Genomic DNA, 22458 nt, shown 5'->3' with positions numbered 1-22458 from the left:
AAGGGATAGAGGTATCAACCCAGTGGGTGAGGTGATGGGCTAGGCTTGCAGAAGGGACTGGCATTTATTGAGTGCCTACTGTGTGCCCAGGTCTGCTCTGGGCACTGTCCCCACCACCTCACCTGGTCCTCCAATGCAGAATGAGGGGCATGGGAGGGCCCAGGGCCACGGGGAGGGGAGGGGCTGTGTCCAGCCTCCCAAGTGTTAGGATGCAGATTCCAGTGGAGACCCCCTTGGGGTCAAGGGCTAGGAACTGGGGCTCGGGGTGGAGGGGGAGCGGGGCAGGGAGCGGAAAGTATCCCGTGCACAGAAGTCAACGTCGGTGGTCGCCAGGCGCCTGTCAGCGTCCTAAACGCCCCGGGCCATAGTTTTTGCTTGGCCCCCGGACATGGGCCTGGCCGGCAGGCTGGGAGGGGCGTCCTCTCCCCTTCCCTCGCCTCGCCCTCCTCCCCTCCGCTCCCTCCTCCGGGCGGGGTTCCCGGAACAGGCCGCCGGGGCGGGGCGAGGAAGCGGTGGCCGCACGGGTCGCTGAGGCTGCGGCTGCACCTCGACCCCTGTTTCTTCTGTCCGTCTGTTCTTCTGTCCGTCCGCCACCCAGCTATGGCTGCGCGTGTCCCCTCGCCACGGATCCTCCTGCTGCTGCTGCTGCTCCCGCCGCCTCCAGGTGGTGAGCCTTTGGGGGTGGGGGGAGTTTGTCCCGGGCGGGGACAGTGTGTAGGGGAGCGGGGCAGCCACGTCCGTGCGCCCCTGGCGTGAGCCCAGGCAACACCATCCCCACAGTGTCCCGCACCCCATTAACCGCGAGGCAGTCAGCCAACCCTCAGGACTGACCTGACCTCCACCGCAGCACCCCTCCCAGTCTGAACTGACACTGCCCAGACCCTAGGAAGTTGCCACCATTGCTCTGCCCGGGAATGGTGGTGGTGGTGGTGGGGTCTGTGCTCCCTCACGTGTTACAAGGGATTGGGTCCCCAGGGGCTGGGGTAGGAGTCCCCGCCAGTCCTTAGCCTAGGGTGGTGGCAGCAGGGAGGCCTGGCCCCTCCATCAGAGGCTTTCCCTTGGGCTCTGTTTACTGGGTGGAAGCCCCTGCCCGGTTGAGGCCGGTCTCCCCGGGGTCGGAGGAAACATCACTGTGTGTGTGTTGACGGTAGACGGATGATTCACAGGCGGAGGAGGCCAGGCTGGGGGCCTTTTAGGGGTAGGAATTGGAACAACCCCTTGCCCAGCCAGAGGAAGCGGATGATCCCTCTGGGGTGAGTGGCTTCCTCCAGGAGAAGGGCTTTATTTCCTGGGGGCTGAGATGAATGTGGGGACCTGGGGTGGGAAAGTGAGAAGATGGAGCCCAGGTCCCTGGTCCAGTGAGATCTAGGAAGCCTCCTCCACTGGGAAGTGTCTGGGGCCCAGAAGAGCATTTGTGTCATGGGCTCTTGGCCCAGACAGCGTCGGCGTTGTGTCTTCAGTCCCAGCTTGGAGGCTGGGCCGTGACTGTAAAGGCTGTAAAGACCCTGCTGGAGGTGGCTCACCCGAGTAACCCAGTAGCATGGGCCATGCTGACCATACCTACTATCCTACCTACTACCAGGGTGAGCCTGGTAGTGGTCAGCTCCTCTGGTCTGCAGCTTTGCCCAGAGCAGGGTTCTGCCTGAACCCGCCAAGAGCAGAGCACCCCTCCCCCACCCCCATCCCATTCCTAGTTATCTCTTCTCAGGGAGGCCACTCAGTGCCTCTTTCTGTGGGCCTTGCTCTGTACATGGTCTCCAGACACTGCACACTGCCCCGGGGCCCTGGCCACTCTGGGTCTCTGGGTTCCAGGTGCTGTGTCAGCACTGTTTCCAGGTGAAGTAGCCACACTTCATGGTTTATCAGCTACCATAGTCATCTGGGCCTTACTGGATTGGGTGTTCTAAGTGGGGGTCTGCCCAGGCACGATCCGGGACTGCCCCCTCCTGCTGGTGGGCACTAGGTCTCTGCTAACATAGCCTCAGGATGCATGGGAACATTTGGCTGTAGCATCTTCCTGGAAGTTTGCAAGGCTTGTGGTCTCTCAAAGCCCTGGTCATTTCCCACACTTGTCAGCCAGGTCCTCTCAGCATGGCCTGGTACAGTGAAGTGTTGTCTATACCCCAGGCTGGGGGAATATCCTTAGATTCCAGTTTTGCCTGGGAGCCTTGTAATGGTTCTGGGGCTCCTAGTGGTGCCACTGCCTCGGAGCCCTGGCCACTGAGGGCATAAACATTTTCTAGGCACCCGCTGCAGCCCTAGCCCAGGGCTAATTGTTTCACAGACTCTTATATGGTGGGTGTAACTGTAGCCAATGGGGAGTTGGTCGGGAGACAGCCTGTCGTGTAGTCTGTGAGGGCCAGGCCCCTGCAGTCCAGTGTCTAGCAGGGGCCCAGGCCCAGGTGAGGAGAGGGAATAAGGATTGAGAACTAGTTGGTCCAGTGCCTGGGCCCCAGCAGCTAGTTGGGGGTATTACTGTTCAGTTCTGTGATTGCTGGGCTTGGGCAGTTTCTGGAGGAGGGGGCCTGGAGTGAGGCCTTGTAGGATGAGTAGATTTGAAGGTGGGGAATGGGAAGCAGGCATGAAGAATATAGGCAGAATGTGCGTAGAGTTGGAAAGCTGGAGTGACCATCAAGGCCTTTTGTAGTCCAAACCCTGTTTTGTGGACTCTGGACTTGATCCTGAGGCAGTAGAGACCAGGGATGGTTCGAGAGCAGGAAGTAGCCCAGTCAAACTCCCACTTAGAAAGGTCAATCTCCTATCAGAAGGCAAGTGGCTGGTGGGGGAGGGAAGGGGGCTGGTTAGGTGCTCTGCTGTGGGACAGGGAAGAGGGCAAGGCTGACGGGGGCTTCGGCTAGAGGTGGCCAATGACTAGGATGGTTCACAGATGGCCCAGATGCTTGTGCCTGCTGGCAGTGCTGGGAAAGGGGCTGTGCTAGCCAGGACATGGCTGAGATCTGGCATGAGGCCTGGCCCTGTGGCCACAGATTAACAAGTGTGTTTCTCTGCTCCAGTCCACAGTGAAGTGTGTGTGGCTTCCCGTGGACGCATCCTCTTCCCTGAGTCCTGTCCTGATTTCTGCTGTGGCACCTGTTACAAACAATACTGCTGCTCTGATGTGCTGAAGAAATTTGTGTGGGATGAGGAAAAGTGTTCTGTGCCTGAGGCCAGGTGGGTGCCCGGTGGTCGCAGGGGGGGAGGCCTGAGCCTGCCCCGAGCAGGAGTGTACATGAAAGAGAAATAGCCTTGCCCCTCCAGCCTCTCAGCCCCCTCGAGGTGGTAGAGCACTGGACCAGGGGTGGGGGTGGGGGTGGGGTGCCCCTGTTCTGGGCTGAGCTCCCCAGAGCCTGCTCACTTAGCCCCTTGCCCCTTTCCCTGCGACCCTAGAGGACTGCAGCTCACCCACCTCACTCAGCCTTGGGCTGAGCAGGTTTCTCGGGCTGGTGGCCTCAGCTGGCCCTGTGGCTCACCCCTGGGTATGTACCTGGATGTGTACCTGTACCAGCAAGGTGCATGCCTTGGTGTGAGTGTACCCCACAGTTCGTGCATGCACCTGGTGGGGGATTGTATGTGATTTGTGTAAGTATCATCCTGTGGGCCCTGGAAGGCACGTCGCACTGCGCCGTGCCTGTGTCCTCTTGGTCTGGCCCCTGGATTTGCATTGCATCTCGGTTTAGGCTGTTTCATGGGCTGGTCCCAAGGTCTCCCTTTGCCACATCTGTGTTTTGTGTTTGGTCGCGGGTATAGAAACGGTTGAGATGGTCAAACTTCTCAGCTCATGGCAGGTTGATTATCATCAGTCTGGGCAAGACCAGCCCCTGTCATCTTACATATTTACTTTAATCTCACATGACCATTCCATTTCCCTCTCACTCCATAGGCTACCAGTGTGTATGTCCTTTTCATGGTTTGGGTTTTATTTATTTATAAATTAAATTAAATTAAATTAAATTAAATTAATTTTTTAATTTATTTTTTATTTTTAAAAGTTTATTCATTTATTTGTATTTTTATTTTTTTATGTTTTTTTAATTAAAAAAAAATTTTTAATGTTTATTTACTCTTGGAGAGAGAGAGAGAGAGAGAGAGAGAGAGAGAGAACGTGAGTGGGGAGGGGCAGAGAGAGAGGGAGACACAGAATCAGAAGCAGGTTCCAGGCTCTGAGCTGTCAGCATAGAGCCCGATGCGGGGCTCGAACTCACAATCTGTGAGATCATGACCTGAGTGAAGTTGGTTGCCCAACCGACTGAGCCACCCAGGCACCCCACGTTTATTTATTTTTGAGAGAGACGGAGTGCATGCACATGCACGCTTGCGCAAGTGGGGGAGGGTCAGAGAGAGACAGGGACAGTGGATCGGAAGGGGGCTCTGGCTGACAGCAAAGAGCCCGACATGGGACTCGAACTCACAAACCTTGAGATCATTACCTGAGCTGAAGTCGGACCTTTAACTGACGAGCCACCCAGGTGCCCCTATTTATTTAAAAAAAAATTTTTTTTTATGTTTATTTATTTTTGAGAGAAAGAGTGAGAGAGACAGAGTGCAAGCAGGGGAGGGGCAGAGAAAGAGAGGGAGACACAGAATCCAAAGCAGGCTCCCAAGCTCTTAGCTGTCAGCACAGAGCCTGACACAGGGCTCGAACCCACCAACCATGAGATCATGACCTGAACCGAAGTCGGAGCTTAACCTTAACTGACTGAGCCACTCAGGGGCTGAGCCCCTGAGCCCCTGAGCCCCTCCCACCCATTTGTTTTTAAGTTTATTTATTTATTTTGAGAGAGAGAGAGCGCGTGCGTGCCTGTGTGCATGTGCATGTGTGTGCCAGCGTGGAAGGGGCAGAGAGAGGGAAACAGAGGATCCAAAACAGGCTCTGTGCTGACAGCAGAAAGCCTGATGAGGGCTCAAATTCACAAATTGTGCGATCATGACCTGAGTCAAAGTCACATGCTTTGAATGACTGAGCTACCCAGACGCCCCTATTTTTTTAAATTTTATTTGAGAGCGAGAGAGTACAAGTGGGAGAGAGGGGCAGAGAGCCACTTTGTGCTTTGCAAAATGTACATTGTTTTGTGGGTACAATGAACTCTTTTACCTTTTGCATTCAGCACAGCGTCTGTAAGACCCATCCATGTTGCATTGTGTACATCCAGCCTGTGCCCACCCCTGTGGTGTCATTCTCTTTGGTCTGAGTCCTAAGCTTGCTATCCTAGATAATTGTGATGGGCATCCTCCTGTACTTCCTATCTCCTTTTATGGAACCATGTGAGAATTTTTTGGAAGTGTGCATGGGAGCAAATTGCCAGGTTAGTGAGATGTATGTAATTACTGACTAAGAAAGTGCTCTTGGGAATGGCGACACCAGGCTGCATACACTGCCAGCCACACCTGAAGATTACTTCCAACCTTTTGGTGTCCTTAAATTTATGCATGTGTCTTTTTTAAAGAAATCCATTCCAGTAATTTTTTAAAATACAGGAGCATTTCATTTAAATTTAGTGTAACATTGTACTGGCACTATATTTGCCATTTTATTTTGTGCTTTTTATTGGTCTCTCTCCTATTCATTCCGTACTTCTTTCTTTTTAACTTGCCATATTGTTTTGGTTTGTTTTTATTCCATTTTTTCTTCTACTGTTTCTTTTATACTCTGTATTGCTTTTGCTCCTTCTTGCCTCATTGCACGGGCTGGGACCTCCAGTGCAATGTTGAATAGAAGTGATGAGAGCAGATATCTCTTTCTGGGTCTCAATTTAGGGAGAAAACATTCAGTATTAAGTATGATGCTAGCTGTAGCTTTTTCATTGGTGCCTCTTATCAGAATGAGGAAGTTGCTTTCTATTTCTAGTTTGCTTGGACTTTTAGTCATGAAGGGATCTTGAATTTTGTCAAATAGTTTTCCTGCATCTGTACTTTCTCCTAGGTAATTACTCTTTAAAAAAAAAAAAATCTTTTAAGTTCTTTTATTTATTTTGAGAGAGAGAGAGAGAGAGAGAGAGAGAGAATTTACAAGTGGGAGAGGGACAGAGAGAGAGAAGGAGACACAGAATTCAAAGCAGGCTCCAGGCTCTGAGCTGTCAGCATAGAGCCCCACATGGGGCTTGAACCCACAAACTGTGGGATCATGATCTGAACCAAAGTCGGATGCTTAACCAACTGAGCCATCCAGGTGCCTCAGTCTTTTTCATAGTACTGTAAGTAGTATAGTTTAAAATTCTCATTATGTATTGATACAGAGAAAGGTAATAAATTTTAATAAATTGACCTTGTATCCAGAGACTTTACTAAATTTACTTATTAATTTGAGTGATTTTAATTGAAATTTCTTTAGAATTTTCTACAAAAATAGTCACATCATGTGCAGTTAATGTCTTATTTTTTCCATTCCAGTTCTTATACTTATAATTAATTTTTCTTGTTTTATTACACTGGCTAGGATCTCCAGTACAATGATGATTGAAAGTGGTGATAGGTAGCATTCTTGTTTCTGGTTCCAGAGGGAAGGCTTTCATCATTTCCTGGTTAAAAAATGTTTGCTGTAGTTTTGTATGTGTGTGGTTTTTAATGTTTATTTATTTTTGAGAAGAGAGAGTGTTAGTGGGGGAGGGGCAGAGCTGGGGGGGGTGGCGGGAAGTTGGGGAACAGAAGATCTGAAGCAGCCTCTCTGCTGACAGCAACGAGTCTGACGTGAGGCTCAAACTCACAAACTGCGAGATCATGACCTGAGCCAAAGATGGATGCTCAACTGACTGAGCCACCCAGGTTCTCCTGCTGTAGTTTTTTTTTTTTTTTTTTAAGACACCTTTTATTAGACTAGGCTTCTGCTATTCTTCCCCCCGCCCCCGCTATTCTAATAGTGATATTAAGAACTCTTTTTCACAAACCTTTGGTGCCTTAAAAAAATTTTGTTTCCAACGTTTATTTATTTATTTATTTATTAAACGTTTATTTATTTTTGAGACAGAGAGAGACAAAGCATGAACGGGGGATGGTCAGAGAGAGAGGGAGACACAGAATCCGAAGCAGGCTCCAGGCTCTGAGCTGTCAGCACAGAGCCCGATGCGGGGCTCGAACTCACAGACCACGAGATCATGACCTGAGCCAAAGTCGGACACTTAACCGACTGAGCCACCCAGGCACCCCATTTATTTATTTTTGAGAGAGAGAAACAGAGTGTGAGTGGGGGAGGGGCAGAGAGAGAGGGAGACACAGAATCTAAAGCACAGAGCCTGGCGCGGGCTTGAACCCATGGACCTTGAGATCATGACCTGAGCTGAAGTCAGACACCCAACCAATTGGGCCACCCAGGCAAATATTTGGTGCCATTTATTTATTTATTGTTTATTTTTTTAAGTTTTTTTTTTTTTTTTAACATTTATTCATTTTTGAGAGACAGAGACAGAGCACAAACAGGGGAGGGACAGAAAGAGAGGGAGATACAGAATCGGAAGCATTCTCCAGGCTCTGAACTCTCAGCATGATGCGGGGTTTGAACCCAAGAACTGTGAGATCATGACCTGAGCTGAAGTCAGATGCTTAACTGACTGAGCCACCCAGGTGCCCCTCTTTGGTGCCTTTTAAAAGGAACATATTTCAGGGCGCCTGAGTGGCTCAGTTGGTTGACCTTCTGACTTGGCTCAAGTCATGATCTCATGGTTCAGGAGTTCAAGTCCCACATCGGGCTCTGTGCTGATGGCTCAGAGCCTAGAGCCTGCTTTGCAGGTTCTGTGTCTTCCTCTCTCTCTGCCCCTCCCCTGTTCGTACTCTGTCTCTCTCTCCCTCAAAAATAAATAAAACATAAAAAAAAAAAGGAATATATTTCTGGGGTGCCTGGCTGGCTCAGTTGGAGGAGCATGTGACTGTTGATCTTAGGGTCATGAGTTTGAGCCCCACATTGGGGACAGAGATTATTTAAATAAATAAAAATTTCGAAGGAACATATTTCTTTTGGGTAAATATCTTGGAGTAAAATTGCTGAGTCATTGGTGCATGTGTTCAGCTTCCAGATACTGGCAGATACTTCCAGTTTTCTAACACTGTACCATTTACACTCTTGCCAGCCATGTATGAGAGTCCCAGTTTTCTATACATCCTCTCTAAACTTGGCATTGTAAGTCATTTTTAAAAATTGAGCTATAATCACATACAGCAAAGTGCACAGGTCTGAATGTTTCAGTTTGATGAGTTTTAATAAATGTATACTTCTCACATATAATATCTCAGTCAAGATCTAGATCATTGCTATTGCCTAGGTTTTAATTTCAGTAATTTTGGTGAATGTGTGTGATACCTCATTGTGTTGTTTTCTTTTAAGATTTAAGTCTTTTGAGATTTATTGTGACTCATTTTATGACCCAACCTATACTGTACCTTGGTAAATGTTTCATATGAACCTGAAAAATGGTATATTCTGCAGTTGTTGGGTATAGTGCTTTATAAGTGTCAGGTCAAGTTGGTTGATAATAGTGTTTAGTTCTTTTCTGCCTTTTGGTTTTGTCTGCTTGCTTTATTGATTACTGGAGACCACAGATATGTTTGTTGTTTTAGTTCTGTCAATATTTGCTTCATGAGTTCTGATGCTTTGTTATTAGGTGCATACATATTTAGGGTTGGTTTGACTTTCTGATGAATTGTTCATCTTATCATATGTAATGTCCCTCTTTATCTCTTGTATAACCATTGTAAGCCTCAAAGACAGTATTTTAATTGCTTTTGACAGTGAATATTTATTTATTTATTTCAATATGAAATTTATTGTCAAATTGGTTTCCATACAAGACAGTGAATATTTATTTACATTTATCCATATCTTTATCTTCTCGCTGCTTCTTATTGCTTCCTGCATCTTTAAGCCTCAACTGAGATCATGTTCCTTCTGCCTTCATGCAGGTATGCTGGTGTCAAATTTTCTTGGTTTTTGTTTCTCTGAAAATGTCGTTATTTCACCTTCCTCCTCAAAGTATATTTTTCCTGGTTATAGATTTCTAGGTTGGCAGCTACTAACTTCTCTCAGCACTTTATTTATTTATTTTTTTCAACGTTTATTTATTTTTGGGACAGAGAGAGACAGAGCATGAACGGGGGAGGGGCAGAGAGAGAGGGAGACACAGAATCGGAAACAGGCTCCAGGCTCTGAGCCATCAGCCCAGAGCCCGACGCGGGGCTCGAACTCACGGACCGCGAGATCGTGACCTGGCTGAAGTCGGACGCTTAACCGACTGCGCCACCCAGGCGCCCCATCTCTCAGCACTTTAAAGCTTTCATTCCATTCTTTTTTTTTTTTTTACGTTTATTTATTTTTTTTAGCAATCTCTACACCCATCATGGGGATCAAACTTATGACCCTGAGGTCAAGAGTCATTGCATACTGGGGCGCCTGGGTAGCTCAGTCGGTTAAGTGTCTGACTTTGGCTCAAGTCATGATCTCACAGTTTGTGAGTTAGAGCCCCGCATTGGGCTCTGTGCTGACAGCTCAGAGCCTGGAGCTTGCTTTGGATTCTGGGTCCCCCTCACTTTTCTCCCCCTCCCCCACTCACACTCTCCCTCTCTCTTTCAAAAATAAATAAACACTTAAAAAAAAAACACTAAGAGTCATTGCATACCCTTCCGACTGAGCCAGCCAGGCACTCCGTTCCATTGTCTTCTGTTGTCTATTATTTCTGTTGAGAAACCAGTTGACAGTTTAATAATTGCTCCTTTGCAAGCAATATGGTTTTTCTGACTACTTAAAAAAAATTTTTTTTAAATGTTTATTTTTGAGAGAGAGACAGAGGAGTGGCAGGACTGGGAGACAGAATCCGAAGCAGGCTCCAGGCTCCAAGTTGTCAGCACAGAGCCTGATGTGGGGCTTGAACCCATGAACTGCAAGATCGTGACCTGAGCCAAAGTTGGACACTCAACCAACTGAGCCACCTAGGTGCCCCTGTTTAGTTTTGAGAGAGAGAGAGAGAGAGAGAGAGAGACAGAGTACGAGCAGGGGAGGGACAGAGAGAGAGGAGACACAGAATCCGAAGCAGCTCCAGGCTCTGAGCTGTCAGCACATAGCCCAGCGTGGGGCTCAAACTCATGAACCATGAGATCATGACCTGAGCTGAAGTCAGACACTTAACCAACTGAGCCACCCAGGTGCCCCAATGATTGTTTATTTATTTTTTATTTTATTTTTTATATATTTTTTAAAGAAGCTAAGTATTTATTTATTTTTTAAAATTTTTTCTTAACGTTTATTTTTGAGACAGAGAGAGACAAAGCATGAACGGGGGAGGGTCAGAGAGAGCGGGAAACACAGAATCTGAAACAGGCTCCAGGCTCTGAGCGGTCAGCACAGAGCCTGATGCAGGGCTTGAACTCACAGACTGCGAGATCATGACCTGAGCCGAAGTCAAATGCTTAACCGACTGAGCCACCCAGGCGCCCCATTTATTTTTTATTTTTATTTATTTTTTAATTTTTTTAATGTTTATTTATTTTTGAGAGAGAGAAAGCATGAGCAGAGAGAGACAGAGACACAGAATCTGAGGCAGGCTCCAGGCTCCAAGCTGTCAGCACAGAGCCTGATGTGGGGCTCAGAGCCACGAACCAGGAGATCATGGCCTGAGCCAAAGTCAGTCAACCAACTGAGCCGCCCAGGTGCTCCTGTTTGTTTATTTTTGAGAGAGAGAGAGAGAGACAGAGACAGAGACAGACAAAGAGAGACAGAGCGTGAGCAGGTGAGGGACAGAGAGAGAAGGAGACACAGAACCTGAAGCAGGCTCCAGGCTCTGAGCTGTCAGCACAGAGCCCAATGCAGGGCTCAAATCCACGAACCATGAGATCGTGACCTGAGTCAAAGTCGGACACTTAGCTGAGCCACCCACGTGTCCCTTTCTCTTTGGTCTTGTATTCATGTTGTCTAGTGTCCTAGTGTTTCTGAAAACTTTGTAATGTGTGCCTAACATTACATTTGCAAAATTGACTGTAGAAATTTGGAGCTCAGGACTTCTGAGGAGAAGTCTTGCTTTTGCAGGGACACAGCACTCTCAGACCACCTTGGCCTAACTGCAGAGGCCAAGAGGATTAGGAACTCAGCTCTCTGCTCACTTTCTCCCTTATTCTTGGGGTGCAGCTTTTTAGGTCTCATCCCCAGTTGGTGGGAATCATCAGAGAATCATCGTCACTTGGTGGGCTCTGAGTCCAATCTCCATTCAGCCCCTCAGCTGCCCCTCTGAAATTGGCTAGTGCCCCCGGGAGCAACCGGGCCTCAGATGCCGGGTTAGCTTCCCTGGGTCTCTCTTTCCAGCCTCCCACACACCAGCTTGGCATCCTCTGCTCTGTTATTGCTCACCAAAGCCTACATACTGATTCTTTTTTTTAAGTTTTATTTATTTGAGTAATCTCTATACCCGACCTGGGGCTTGAACCCGTGACCTGGAGATCAAGAGTTGCATGCTTTTTTGACTGAGCCAGCCAGGAGCCCTTGCTCTCTGACTTCTTAAAAGTATTTTCTCCTCAGCTTCAGTTTTCCTTCAAATTTAGGGTGTAGTTGTTCCTCATGCTTTTGAATTTTGTTCTACATTTAATTTTGGAAAGTTTCAATATATACAAAAACAAGAGAATAATAACTCCACATCCATGACCTGCTTCCATAGTTACCCACACTCTGACCATACACTTTCCACCACTTTTTTTCCTCATTAATTAATTAATTAATTAATTTTTTAACGTTTATTCATTTTTTTTTATAATTATAGTTTCTTTCTTTTTTTTTTTTAACGTTTATTTTTGAGACAGAGAGAGACAGAGCATGAACGGGGGAGGGGCAGAGAGAGAGGGAGACACAGAACCGGAAGCAGGCTCCAGGCTCTGAGCCATCAGCCCAGAGCCCGACGCGGGGCTCGAACTCACGGACCGTGAGATCGTGACCTGAGCTGAAGTCGGAGGTCTAACCGACTGAGCCACCCAAGCGCCCCCGTTTATTCATTTTTTGATAGAGACAGAGTGCGAGTGGGGGAGGGGCAGAGAGAGAGGGAGACACAGAATCCGAAGTAGGCTCCAGGCTCTGAACTGTCAGCACAGAGCCCAACGCGGGGCTCGAACTCACAGACTGTGAGATCATGACCTGAGCTGAAGTCGGACGCTCAACCAACTGAGCCATCCAGGTGCCCCTTTTCCTCATTATTTTAAAACAAAATAAAAATTAAACCATCATAAAAATTTCTCCTCAAATGTTAGTTTTTATCTATACAAATGAGTCCTTTGTAAAGAAATACAATCACTGTATCAATAGTACATTTAGCACAATTAACAGTAATTCATTAATAATTTTCTTAAAAAATTTTTTTTGTTTATTTTGAGAGAGACAGAGCACGAGCAGGGGAGGGGCAGAGAGAGAAGGAGAGAGAGAATCACAAGTAAGCTCCACACTGTCAGTGCAGATCCTGACGCAGGGCTCAAACTCACGAAACTGTGAGATGGTGACCTGAGCCGAAATCGGGAGTTGGACGCTTTACCGAGCCCCTACCATTTCTTTTTTAACTTTGTGACATGGTAATCTTCCTTTGCTGATTTCTAGCTTAGTAGCATTGTGGTTCGAAAAGATACTTTGTATGATACCAATCTTTTCAAATCTATTGAGTCTGCCAGGCCTTACCTGTGGTCTGTACTGGAGAATGTTTCCATGTGCACTTGAGAAAAACGTGTGGGGGCGCCTGGGTGGCTCAGTCAGTTAAGCGTCGGGTTATGATCTCATGGTTGATGGGTTTGAGCCCTGTGTCAGGCTCTGTGCTGACAACTCAGAGCCTGGAGCCTGCTTGAGATTCTGTCTCCCTCTCTCTCTGCCCCTCCCCCCCCCCCTCGTCTCAAAAATAAAATAAACATTAAAAAAATTAAAAAAAAAAAAAAGAAGAATGTGTGGCATTCTAGCCTGAGATCCTGGTGTGTGTGATAGTCATGCTCAGGAGGCCATTAGGGCTACTCGCTGGCCCCGTACAGGACTGGCTTTCGTGCATGTTGTGTGTGTGCACTAAGGTAGCATTTGTTCCTGGTATGCTGGGTGGGGCTCGGATGTATTAACTGTGAGTTTTCCTCTTTGCAGCGTGTCCACTGATATAGAGCCACTGGAGCAGCTGGGCTCGGCGCTGAGGTTCCGTTCCAGCTTGGACAGCGACCCCATGTCAGGGTAAATAAAACCTGCAGGCTGCATGCATCTTCCTGGCCAAGATGACAAGGGGCTTAGCGGGCTAGAGTGAGGGCTGTGGGGACTGGGATGCCGCAGAGTCATTGTAGTGACTAGCCCCAGAGACTGACCACCAGGTCCCTTGCTCCTTAGGTTGGAAAGTTGTGTCCTCAATCATCGTAGTTAGGAATGGGAGGACTATGGTTGGCAGTTGAAAGGCCAAGGGTAGGGGTCCATGTTGACCTAGGTGATAGGGAGAGCATGATGGTGACGGTGGTGACAGGGATGGTGTGATCGTGACGGCGACGGGGCAATGGTGGTGACGCGGTGGGGCTTTGGTGGCGATGGTGATACAGTGATGGTGGTGATGGTCTCAGGGCAATGGTGGTGACGGGGCGACAGTGATGGGTGAAGAGGTGACGGGGTGATGGCGGTGGGCGATGGTGGTGCAGGTGCACGGTGGTGAGGTAATGATGGAGCGCGGTGAAGATGCTGGGACAACCGATGACACCCAGTCCCCGTGTCAGGGCTTGTGAGTTATGGTTGCTGTGTCAGGGCCCTTCTGTCAGAGGGCCAGGGAACAACCCAGTCTTTGAAAGCTCAGTTCCCTCGGCCAGTTTCCTGCTATGTCTTGTTGCCACCATGACCAGGTGTTGTGACACACGTTTCATGCAGATGGAGTAAGCGTGCAGCCACTGGTGCGTTTTCCTGGTGGGGACTGTTCCACGTGCCGCCTGCCCCTGCCCTGGTGGATCTAGAAGCCCCTTTTGGGAGAAGATCTGCCCAGGCCTGGTTGCCCCTTAGGAGGAAGAGACTTTGGGCTCAGGGCTTGCACAGGGGTCCAGGTGCTTGCCTGCCCCATCCTGCCCTGTGGACCTGGGTGGATGTGGAATCAGACGGGGCACCTGGGAGTGGGGAGGGGAGAAGTGCAGCCTGTGGTCCCCCCTCAGTGCCCAGGGCCCGGCCTCTGTACTCCCATCTGCTGGCTGATCCCGCCCCCTTGGCTGACTGGGGACTGACGCCTCGATGAGCCCCTCCCTCCACATCCAGGGAATGCCCTTCCACTGTTGAGTCCCAGAACTGTGGGCTTTCAGATGGCCCCACAGGATGTTCTGATGTCTAGCCAGTGTGGGCCGGGGGCAGCCCAGGGGTGGGCCTTGTCCTGAGGACAGCGGGCAGCATGGGGTTCTGGGCAGTGCTCGTCTGAATGGTGTTTTAGGAAGACCACTCTGGCTGCTCTATGGAGGATGAAGGCAGCAGGCAGGGACGGGGTGGCGGGTGGCTAGGGGGAGGCAGCCATGGCTTCCCAGTCCAAGGTGTTGGGAGGCTAGAGGGAGACTGGCTTTGGTGGGGTGCTATGAGGCTGGAGACGGGCATTCAGCAGCTGCGCTAGGGAGGGGTGGGGGAAGCTGGTCTCTGTTGACAGGGCCAGAGGTCTGGCCCTGTGAGAGGATGTGAGACAAGGAGTGGGTTTGGGGTGAAGGGGTCAGGTCGGGTGGCAGGAGTGTGTTGAGGACTGAATCTGAGGGTCAGCAATGTTTGAAGAATGGCCTCAGGAGGAGCTGAGCGGGAGGGTTCAGAAAAGTGGGAGGAAAGAGGAAGACGCCCAGTCCGTGGGGTATTGAGAAATGTGGATGCCATACCACAGAGGCCATGGCACCTGTGGCAGGAGCCATTCAGTGCAGTGGATTGAAGAGTGAGTTGGAAATGGGTAGGGTGAAGTGAGTGTAGACAGCTTCAGGGAGATATCTGGCTGTGAACCAGTGAGGAGTAAGACAGGAGTTGGAGGAGGAGTCAGGGTGAAGAAGGGCTTCTTCGGTGCTGGTGGAGACTTAGGCTGGGAAAGGGGACAGAGGGGACGCTGCAGAACAAGGTCCCTGAGGGGCATAGGAGGAATGACTGCTAGGGCTTGTGGCAGGCAGTTAGGGAGGTGACTGGGACGAGCCCAGGAGCACCTGTCGCTCCTTGAGGTGTGCACCAGTCACGGAACTGGTGAGCGGGGCCACACGCTGCAGCGTGCACACCACTGTGCCTGGTGGGGGTGCCTGTGTCTCCTGCCCTGCCTGTGCCCTTCATGCCTCCTGCCCCAGATGTGCTGCCCACTGAGAAGTGCTGACAGTAATGCTGTTGACTTGCCCCCACCCTGCTCTGCCCCGTCTCTTCTCTGCTTTCTTACCAGAGCCCCTGTGTCTCACATGACACCTGTCTTAATAAAGGTTTAGGGCTTGGGAAGCAGGTACCGGGCAGGTAAAAGGGCACGGTCACCAACGACACTTCTGTGAATGCCCTCAGGTGGCTGCCTGTCCATTCTCTCAGGTGGGCATCTGTGTGCTGCCCCCTCGGCCAAGGGTGCTGTTTATCCACTGGAGTGTGGGCTCCTTGGTGGGTCCGGCACCTACTGCCCAGGCCATGGCTGGGAGCTCCAGGGAAGCCTCGATAGAAGGAAAAACCCCTTGCCTGCCTCTGTGAGTGACTCCTTGGGTTCCCCAAGAATGAGGCACCAGCTCAGAGCACAGGGACCCAGATGAGACTATTTCTGCCTGTCACAACCTGGATGGGTGATATCTTCCCTGAATGTGGCACTGTGCTCCCTATGGTGTGGCCATGGTATCCATGGGCCTGGAGTTGGCCCAAGTCTTCTGCCTGCTCCCCACCTTTGGTAGGTGAGCCCCATCCTGCCCTATTGAATGGTCAGTGGCTGTGTCCCTTTTTGGCTTGTTCCCTCCCCAAAGCTTCCTTGCTCCTCTGTCATGGTTCTTTTGGATCCTGATTTCATTGTCCCTTCCCAGTCCCTTGCTACTCATGGGATGGTCAGGCAGGATTGGCATGTTTTTAGGCACCTGACTGGTAGGATGCATGGCTTCAGACCCCAGGCAGGCTGCTGCTGACCCTCCATCCTGACTCTGCTGTGACAGTTTGTGGGAAAGGCATACAGGTCCTTGAGGTGAGATGAGGCAATGGTGAACCTGTCCTGGCCCTCCCAGCATCCTTTCTGCAGCTCTCACACCCACTGTGTCATGGCCAGTCCCCTGCCTTGCCAGCGTCGTGGTGAAAGTACTGGTGTCCCTGCTCCAGAGATGGCCTTTCCCCAGTCTGAACATTGGGAGTCTTTGGCCTTCTGGGACCCCCCAGTTCAGCCCCACCTGCTCCCTGCCTGGGCTGGCTCTATTTTTTGAACTTGGCCTTTGGTATCTTTGATCTGGGAGGTAGCCCCAACCTTGGGAATATCATTCCTTCCTCTCAGAGGCATGGTTCAACTGGAACTGTGGCCATTGGTACCACAGACCCCTGCCACACTGCAACCACCCCTCAAATATTACCCTTCCCCAGAACATCATGCCTTGCTGTCCTACGAGGTGCTGCCCCTGGGTCCCTGAGTGAGTTTTTCATTCATCAGATACTTATTGAACACTTATTGTATGCTAGTCACTGGAGTTACAGTGATGGCCCAAAACAGGTGCAGTCTGTACCTCTGTGAATCCACGGGCTGGAGGCAAGGTACATGTTAATCAAATGCTCACACTGAGTGTTTATAAACTGAGGTAGACAGGAAGTTCTTACCTGAACTTATCTGCATGGTCAGGAGAAGTGTTCCTGATGAAATAATATTTTGAGCTGAGTTCTGAAAGGTGAACAGAAATTAATTACATGGGGGTGAGACAAAGAGAAGAGTGGACCAGGCAGGAGGCACTGCATGTGCAAAGGCCCTGAAGTAAGATACAGCATGGGGCTTTGCAAAGCTGAAAGGAAGGTGATGTGGCCAGAGCACAGAGAACAAGGTAAGGTGGGAGCCCCAGACCACACAAGTTTTATTTTATTTAGACTTTATTAATTAAAGATTAAAATTTGTCTTATTGTAAGTTTTACTATCTGGTGAGACAAATCCTAGATACCCCCCCTTTTTTGTAAACTATAATATATATATACAGATAAGTACAAATAGATATACATAATTTATCTCTTTTTAATTTTAAAAATTTTTTAAGACTTTTTTTTGGTTGGGGGGGCACCTGGCTGGCTGTCATTTCAGCATCCGGCCCTTAATTTCAGCTCAGGTCATGATCCCAGGATTGTGGGATCGAGCCCTGTGTTGGGCTCAGTGCAGAGCGTGGAGCCTCCTTAGGATTCTCTCTCTCTCTCTGTCTCTCTCTCACCCCTTCTGCCCCTCTCCCCTGTCCATGCTCTCTCTCTCTAAAAGAAAATTTAGGGGTGCCTGGATGACTCAGTTAAGCATTCTACTTCAGCTCAGGTCATGGTCTCACCATTTGTGAGTTTGAGCCCCACATCAGGCTCTCTGCTGTCAGCATAGACCCTGCTTCAAATCCTGTGTCACCCTCCCTCTCTGCCCCTCCCCCACTTATGCTCTCTCTCTCTCTCTCTCTCTCTCAAAAAAAAATTTTTTTTAATGTTCATTTATTTTTGAGAGAGAGAGAGAGAGACAGAGTACGAGTGGAGGAGTTGCAGAGAAAGAGGGAGACACAGAATCTGAGCTGTCAGCACAAAGCCCGATGTGCAGCTCGAACCCATGAGCCATGAGATCATGACCTGAGCTGAAGTTGGATGCTTGACCGACTGAGCCACCCAGGTGCCCCCAAATTTTTTTAAAATAAAATTTTAAAAAATATTTTATTTATTTATATCTATTAAAATATCTGAGCTTTTTTTTTTTTTTTTAAAGTTTATTTAAGAGAAGAAACGTGCATGCATGAGCACGTGCAAACAGGGGCGGGGCAGAAAGGAGAGAGAGAATCCCAGGTAGGCTTCGTGCTGTCCGCATGGGGCCCTGGGCCGGGCTAAATCTCACAAACTGTGAGATTATGACCTGAGCCGAAATCAAGAGTCAGATTCTTCACCGACTAAGCCACCCAGGCACGCCAATTTTTTTACTTTTAAGTAATCTCTACACGCAATGTGGAGCTCAAACTCACAACCCAAGATCAAGAGTCATGTGCTATACTGACTGAGCCAGCCAGGTGCCCCAGATACAGTTTAACAAGTAAATTATAAAGTGAATTCCTGTGTGATCCTGAGAGCTATAGGAGCCATAGCAGGCTTTTGAGCAGGAGTGACATGATCAGACCTGGCAGGTTGGCCAGGGGCACTTGAGGAGGCACTTACATCATCCTGGCAAGGTAGGCTACTGGCTTGGAACATGTGCTGGTGGGAGAGGGGGTGCTGAGGGGATTCGTGTGTCATCCAGGAGGCCCCGGGGGTTGCTGGTGGGCCTAGATCACTGAAGGTACCCATCAAGGAGGACAGCTGGAACGGGGCTGGTGGGCTGAGTTGGGGCCGAGCAGGAGTGTGGCTTGGGCACTCAGGGCATCTCAGATCCCATGGCAGCGTCTCGGCAGGAGGACGGATGGATAGCCTTGGTGAGAGGCCAGGTCGGGGCACGTGAGGCTGGGGACACAACTCTGGGAGGACCACCTGAACACTTGGCTTCCCTGCCTGCTCCTGGCCCCTCTGGTGCAGCTGGGCCTTGCTGTGTCTTTAAGAGCTCTGTGTTGCTCTTCCTGCCACTGACGTCAGGGATAGGGGAGGGCCAAGATCTGCTTTCCTTTTCCTCGAAAGGGGAGGAGATTGAAACTGAGTGGCCCATGATGGAAAGAGGGGAAGTCCAGGGCTCCTGGCTGCCCTGGAGTGAAGGCAGAGGCTAACATGGGGTGAGCTTGGGCGCCATACTGTGTGTGTGTGTGTGTGTGTTTCTTTCTCTCCATTCCTTGGGGGCAGCAGAGGGCCTGGGAGGAGCTTGTGAGTCAGGGGAAGGTGAGAGGCCGGCACAGTGGCCAGTGGTTCCTGCTTTGCAAATGCGGTTGTGTATTTTGGAGTCCAGAGCATGAAAGGTCTGTTCTTCACCTGTCCCTGGGCTGTGAGGGGCCCTGCTGAGGTGGTGCTGCCCCTCCGGACTGTGAGGGGCAGCTTCTCCCCCCAGGTCGGGGCAGGGCGGGGTGGAGCCACAGCCTTCCCCTGGGTCTTCAGTAGAGGCAGAGGCCCTAACAGCTCGCCAAGCTTCTCCCAAGTTTTATTTTTTAATTAAAAAAAATTATTTTTGAAGTAGTCTCCATGCCCAGTGTGCGGCTTGAGATCAAGAGTCTTGTGCTCTACCAACTGAGCCAGTCAGGTGCCCCTCCTTCCATGTTTCTTAATTTTTAATTTTAGAGAGAGAGTGCGAGTGGGGTAGAGGGGAGGGGACGGGGTGGGGGGGGGGGGGGGGAGGAGAGAGAGAATCTGAACCAGGATCCATGCTCAGCATGGAGCCTGACATAAGGCTCGATCTCACAACCCTGGGATCGTAACCTGAGCTGAAATCAGGAGTTGGACGCTCAACCGACTGAGCCACCCAGGCACCCTGCTCCTTCCATGTTTTAGGTGCAGTCAGCAAGCATGTACGTTTTCTTAGACTAGAGCTTGGTCCCTTGGCACCTGTGGAGGAGAACAAGGGTCTCTGTCTGCCCTTGAAAGTCAATTTTAGTGACCTTCCTGCCCAAAACTCTTCTTTCTTAAAGCCCCTCCACTCTGTTGTGGTCCTTGCTGAGGGCCCGCCATCAGGCCCTTCCGGAAGGCAAGATTACCTCCAGCACGCCCATATCGTCTACCTGTTTCATTGTTCACTGGCCTGCAATACTGGCCAGAGTGCAGGAGCCCACCCACTGGTACAGTGCTTGGCATCCAGCAGGCTCACTGTCACTCCGGGAGGCCAGCAGCCCTACTCTGGGGCCAGTGCTGAGTCTGTGTTCTCTGCGTGCCTCTCCTCACGCTTCTGGCCACACTGACCTCGGCTCTCCTGGAATTTCTCCCCATCTTTGTCCCTTGTTGCTTCCACAGTCATTTTACCTTCAACGTCTGCCTCCTGCACTGGGCTGTGGGCTTCCGGAGGCCAAGGGCGGGTCTGTCTCACCCACTGCTGAGTTTCTGGTTTGTGGCATGTGCTCGATAACCGTCTGCTGACTAGGCGGAGGTGGCCGAGACGGGTGTATGGTGGGGAGGCGCCGGAAGAACTCCCTGCCGTGCTCCTCAGGCGGGGCAAGAGGGGTAGACCTTGGGTGCTTTATACAGACTCATAAGACAAACCCCATTTTACACGTGAGGAAACGGATTCTGAAAGAGGTTCAAGCTGCACAACCTAGATGTTGCTCTGTGTCGCCCAGAGTCTCCTCTGGCAAGAGGGGTGCCCCTGGGAATGGTGGGGTGTGGACTGCTGTCCTGGGCAGGGGCGAGAGGCCCTGGGTCATGATCGGCTCTTTGGCAGGTTTGGGGCAACCGTAGCCATCGGCCTGACCATCTTTGTGCTCTCTGTCGTCACCGTCATCATCTGTTTCACCTGCTCCTGCTGCTATCTCTACAAGATGTGCCGCCGGCCACGTCGTAAGCACGCCCGCCCCCTCCCCACCCCGCCATGACCCTTGGTGTATGGGGTGCAGACCCCAGGCGGCAAGGGGAGCTGAGCGGTGCCCTGGCTTGGTTAAGCCCGAGCGAGGGGTGGCAGTGGTCCTGACTGGGATTCTCTTTGCAGCGGTTGTGACCACCACCACGGCCACCACCGTGGTACACACCCCTTACCCTCAGCCTCCAAGTGTGCCGCCCAGCTACCCCGGACCAACGTACCAGGGCTATCACCCCATGCCCCCGCAGCCAGGGATGCCAGCGGCACCCTACCCGACACAGTACCCACCACCTTACCCCGCCCAGCCGTTGGGCCCCCCGGCTTACCATGAGACATTGGCCGGTGAGTACCACTGCCAGCTCTGATCCTTCCTGAACCCCCTAAATCTCCTGCCTCCGCCCCCTCACACTGCAGCCCCCGTGCTCATAACCAACCAGTGTCCTCTCTATTTTCAGGAGGTGCGGCCATGCCCTACCCTGCCACCCAGCCTCCTTACAACCCAGCCTACATGGACCCCCCGAAGGCAGCCCCCTGAGCATGTCCCTGCATCTGGGGCTGCCCCCATGTGTGTGTATGTGTGTGTGCGCGCACGTGTGAGACTGGGTACACAGGCATGGTCCTTTTCTCCCTGTGCGTGGTGCGTGAGTCCTGTTTGTACACGAGACTTGTGATGCTGACGTGGTGGGAAGCAGCCCTTGCCAGAGTTGCTGGGACCCTACTTTGTTCTCTTTCTCACTTGAAATCGTGCTCTTTTGAAATCTCAAACAAAATTCAAAGACTGGGGTGAGTTCTTTTCCATACCACCCCAGGGAGACCAGGTGGGGCTTGTGTCATGCTAGGATAGTACAGCTTTCCGTGGGCAGTGTGCATATATGTTCCAGTTTCGGTGGAGCGGCTAGCCACTGCTTGAGGCCATGGCCTGTTCCCCAGGGCGTGGGGGACTCTTCAGAGAACCAGAGCTATGATGCAGGCCTGTGGGTGAGGTTTGGGACCTGGCTAAGTTGGGTTTTAATCCTTTCAGCAGATGTCCCATAGTCCCCAGATCCTGTGCTGTGCCCAGTGGAGGGTGGGCAGCCTCCTGAGATCAAAACACTTCAGGCAGAGCCCCACCCGTCCCCGACCACTGTCTGACTGGATGGTCCCTGCATTCTTCCTGGCAGCGCCCAGAGGGCTACATCCACCCACAGTTCTGGCTGCCCTGGCTGGCCATGACCCCCATCACAGGTAGGCAAGGTAGCCTCTGTCCACCGGCACACTCAGGTGTCCTCCCTGCAGTGTTATTTCCTTTTTAGCCAAACCTTTTGCCTGTTTTCTGTTTCAAAGTGTGTATGATAGTTGTTGTGAGGCTGAGACCCCTGAGTCCTGGAAGAAAACTGGCCCACAGTCTGACCTCTGATAGTCCCTGCTTCTCCCGTCACCAGCTTCAACAGAACATCCAGCTCCCAAACCCGAGTCCACAGTGTGTCTCGGCACCTGGGACACCTGGGCCAAGGGGCTGTCTGGACCAAAGGTGCGGGGGGCCTCGGTGGCTGCTCTGGCCCAGACACGAATACCTCGGTGTTCCCCGTTCCTCTGTTAATATCTCACCAGATCTGTCTTAGCTTTGTGCCTGTTGATGTGTTTGAGAGCCTAGGGTCTGCACCTTTGTTTATAATAAATGCAAACATTTGGGGCTGCTGCCTCCTTTCTTCAGAGCCTTGGCTACTGGGACAGGGCATTAGGCCATGTACCATTTTCATCCACCTCTTGGATTTCCATGCTTTCTCTGCCTTCCCTGGGCTCAGACGTCTGGCCATCCTGCTAGAGAGGGTGAAGGCAAAGACTGTGGCACCCTCCGTGTCCCCCTCCCCAGGTGCCTGAGTGTGTGGGCAGAGGTGCAGGAGGCTCTAAGGCTGCCAAGGAGGGTAGAGGTGAGTGGCCACTC

At 50.9% G+C, this 22458-nt stretch overlaps 1 protein-coding gene across 3 annotated transcripts; it reads left to right on the top strand.

The window, feature by feature from the left end:
* The first annotated feature begins 487 nt into the window (after positions 1-487).
* SHISA5 (shisa family member 5) lies at positions 488-22206 on the top strand. 3 transcript variants are annotated; one of them, XM_047840695.1, is made up of 6 exons: positions 488-664; positions 3015-3171; positions 13070-13153; positions 20400-20515; positions 20664-20876; positions 20990-22206. In XM_047840695.1, exons 1-6 carry the CDS (start codon positions 601-603, stop codon positions 21067-21069), a joined length of 714 nt encoding a protein of 237 aa, XP_047696651.1. In that variant the 5' UTR covers positions 488-600; the 3' UTR covers positions 21070-22206. The 3 variants fall into 3 exon arrangements, with proteins under 3 accessions (XP_047696651.1, XP_047696641.1, XP_047696659.1); XM_047840685.1 differs by having other exon boundaries at positions 488-667; XM_047840703.1 differs by lacking the exons at positions 488-664; positions 3015-3171; positions 13070-13153 and adding an exon at positions 18697-18813.
* Positions 22207-22458: the final 252 nt, after the last annotated feature.

Source organism: Prionailurus viverrinus, chromosome A2 (genome assembly GCF_022837055.1).
Source record: "Prionailurus viverrinus isolate Anna chromosome A2, UM_Priviv_1.0, whole genome shotgun sequence".
Lineage (NCBI taxonomy): Eukaryota > Metazoa > Chordata > Mammalia > Carnivora > Felidae > Prionailurus > Prionailurus viverrinus.
This window is presented reverse-complemented; position numbering and strand designations above follow the sequence as displayed.